At 28.5% G+C, this 3881-nt stretch overlaps 1 protein-coding gene across 1 annotated transcript in view; it reads right to left on the reverse strand.

The window, feature by feature from the left end:
- The window catches only part of LOC105617932 (uncharacterized protein MAL13P1.304-like), a 9018-nt gene extending 6731 nt beyond the window's left edge, over window positions 1–2287 (reverse strand). The window contains exons 1-2 of the mRNA XM_012199465.1: window positions 2234–2287; window positions 630–1020 (exon numbers count right to left, since the gene is read on the reverse strand). Coding sequence (XP_012054855.1) covers window positions 630–1020; window positions 2234–2287 — 445 coding nt within the window. The remainder of the gene's footprint in view (window positions 1–629; window positions 1021–2233) is intronic.
- Window positions 2288–3881: the final 1594 nt, after the last annotated feature.

Consider the following 3881-nt stretch of genomic DNA (forward strand, 5'->3'; position numbering starts at 1 on the left):
ACACACACACACACACACACACACACACACACACACATATATATATATATATATATATATATATATATACTAACAAAATATTGCAATTGTTATAGGTTTTATAAAAATGAATATATTATAATAATAAAAGTAACAGTGACGATGTAATGAACCAGATACTACGTTAGTGCACAAGATTAAAATTTAAAGTTAAACACTTTCTTTATTAATAAACTTAAACTTCCAAACATTTTACTCGTGATTGAAAAGGATTCAAATATGTGGAATTACATTTCCTGGAAAAAATATTTTATATATAATTATATAAAATTATATAAAATTATATATAAATATATATAATTATATGCAATTATATATAAAATATGTCCATTTATATACAATTATATAAAATTATTTATATATATTTTTATATAATATTATATAATTATATATAAAATATTTTTTCCCGGGTTTATACTAACTTATAAGTTTTATTCACTGAAGATGGTTTAATGTAAATCGAAATTGTTGAATTTAAGTTTATTAATAAAGAAAGAGTTTAACACTAAATTCAATAATAAATTGAAAATGCTTTGTACTTATAGCCAAGACTGTATAATGTTGAAGAAAAGTAATTTTGTTTTATTTACCGTGAGTATCGTTCGAGCCATCGATGATTTTCCTCTTAGTCTTTCTAGTGAGTCTCTGCGGTTCGTACTTCGCGATCACATGACTCATTATTTCCAGCTCATCTTCTTCATTCGCATTAATGACCGCAGCACGTGATTGTGCCGTATCTTGATCGTCTTGATATGACGATGTCTGCTTCGAATGTCCTCTCTCCTGTATCTCGCGTTTAGACAAAAGCGATAATACTTCATCGTCGAACTTCGATGCATCTTTTGCTACTGCATTCGCAATTATGCGAGTATTATTTCCACTTCCGGCAATGATTACTTCCTCCAAAATAATTTCGCGATCGCTTGTGGTGTTTGAAATTTTCGCGTGGTTGTGTTCTGCGTCACCAACTTGTAATGTTAACTGCACATAGATCGATATTGATTATGCAATTTTTATTGTAAATATGTAAATATTAAATGCTAATATTATTTAATTAAATTAAATTAAATTAGATATAAGTTTGTAAAAAATATAGATAAGTTAATTTGTAAGATAATATAGTTTTGTAATAAAAATTAGTAGCAAAATAGAAAAATCTTTGTAACCTAATAGAGATCAATAAAACATTTACATCTATATAAATCAAACGCATCCTACAAGCATTACTTCATGAATCATAAAATTGTCAATGAAATTTTAATTTGTTTGAAAAACAATTATTTTATTTTTTCTTCAATTATCGTATACTTACGCTCGCGGTAAGAGCAATAATTACTCATAAACATGATAAAATTTATTAGTATTAAATACGTCACACATTAATTAGATTAATGTCAGTTTAGACAAGACCCCTGTATATATTTCACAATATTCGGCACCATATCACTTTATCGCTGCTCCTACTCCACCGTTCTAATTAAAAGTTGACGTAAACATGCGTCAGCCTTTGCCGCTGACAGTTCTTGCATTTGCTCATTTATTGTGAATTATTTATTTTGCCATTTGTCGCGTGTACATTATCATTTCAAAACATTGCAACATTCTACGAGAGAAATTAATCAAATCCATATCGGATAGTTCGGATAGTTATCTGTATTCTTTTTATTTATATTCTATTTATCGCTAAGACGACCTTTTGTTGGTCAAACTTTTTTTTTTATTGTGAAATCTTTAGTAGAAATTTAAATTTATTTAAAAAACTAAGATACGAGTTCTGTGATAATAAAAATTCGCTCTTAAAGCTTTCTTACTGAGAGAAAAATTGTTATAATTAATATGTGACAATAATTAAATGTATCATATAATTATGATTATTATGCTATAATGTTAGTAATAATAACTATTATACGTGTAGTTTTATCATATTTTAAATAATATATATTACATATATATTGTTTAAAATATATATTGCGTATATATAATTGGCACCAAAATAACATTAGCGTAATAATCATAATTATAGTAATATATTAGTCACGAATACACTAAAAGCTTTTTTCACAATACACAAATAACAGCATTTTAAAATTTTTCAAGAATAATACAAAAATCTACATTGAAGCTCGAAGACACAGAATCTGACGGAAGATGTAAGATTTTTATGACCGACGAAGGATTGAGATTAAAATATTACCAAATAAATTAGCAATAATAGCACCATGACTACCAGCTTCCGGAAGGTTTTCATTATTCGAATCCGCGACAAAGACTGAACCACGTTCCTGATGCGGCCAGACAATTATATCGAGCCGTTTCCTCTATCAGAAAACCATTCACGAATGATATGACAGTTTCACAGCGATTAGGCACCTTAAAGTGTCGAAGGAACCGCCGACAATCAGTCCTGCATCGATCGCTCCTTCGATTCGGCTTCCTCCTTTCTCTGCCGATTGCACAAGATCGTCGCTCGGCCGAAGCCGATATCTGAAAGCACATCCCGATCTCTTATTATTTAGTCTATTATTAATGGACATTGTGCAACATGCCACGTTTTTATGCTTCAAGTATCGTAACATGGAGGAAATGATATTTCCATACAGAAAGAACAGTTTCGCTAAGGTATATAAAAATTTAGCTACACACAGATCTAAAAATAATTTTATAAAATTATTTTTAGATCTGTGTGTAGCTAAAATAATTAAATAATTTAATAAAATTATTGTGTAAGAAATTCAAGCATGATAAGCAATTCAAAAAGTTTTGACATTATAGAAGCTATGTGTTTCACGGGTTATCTATATTCATTCTTAAAATGCCAGTTAGTAAATAAATTTTGACATTCTAACAAGCAATTAAGCGTATCCTAATAATTATTTTCATATTCCAATAAAATCATTTTTATGATTTATATGTAGATAAATTTTTAGAAATTTCAGCAAAATTATTCTTTTCGTATAAGATATGCCACATTACGATTTACAATTTCTTTCATGCCATTTTTACTGGTGGTTGCAACACATTAGCATTTTTATATGCAATATATTGCGTCTGCGTTACTCGATTTAGCATAATGTCGCATAATTATTATGAAACCCGGCTGTCGAAAGTGAATTTGTAATATTGTTCAATCGAAATTAAAATCACCGCTGACAAAATCACTGCTGACAAGTCCATTGATCGCTACGCAAATAAATTTTGCATTTCTACGTAGAAATCATATTATTGGATTTTCATAATTCACTATCGGATTAATGTTACACATTTGCATATCGGATATCATGACAATAATGTACGTCGCGTAAAGTCACACACGATCTCCTGCGGTTTCTGGTGTCACGTAGATTATTATTTCAAAGGAACCTGTACGATCAGAACACAAATTGCGTTAAACGCAACAGAATTTGATTACAAATAAAATAAACCGCAAATCATTATTTTAATTCTACGTCAAAGAACACAGTTAACAGTTAATTTTCCTTTTATTCTTTTTCATAAGTTGAAAAAGTTACTTTCTTTCCTGTTATATTCTTTTATAAAAAAAGAGATTCACGATAAAATCATGGTGACCTGCGAATGTTAGCTTTGTCACAGATGTGATATCAGCATATCGCTATGATTATATTATTATGTAGCTGTAACGAAAATTACATCTTAAAGTAATATTGTTACGACATACATAGATTAAAACATCAACGTTACTATAATCTCTTAATTATCTCACAACGACATCATAATTTGTGATTAAAATGTGACTTTTGTTGCTATGATTTTGTTACATGTTTTTCCTTTGTTATTTTATTTTTTATCTTTTTTCATTTAAAAAATGTTAACATATATTATAT

Source organism: Atta cephalotes, assembly GCF_000143395.1.
Source record: "Atta cephalotes unplaced genomic scaffold scaffold00015, whole genome shotgun sequence".
NCBI lineage: Eukaryota > Metazoa > Arthropoda > Insecta > Hymenoptera > Formicidae > Atta > Atta cephalotes.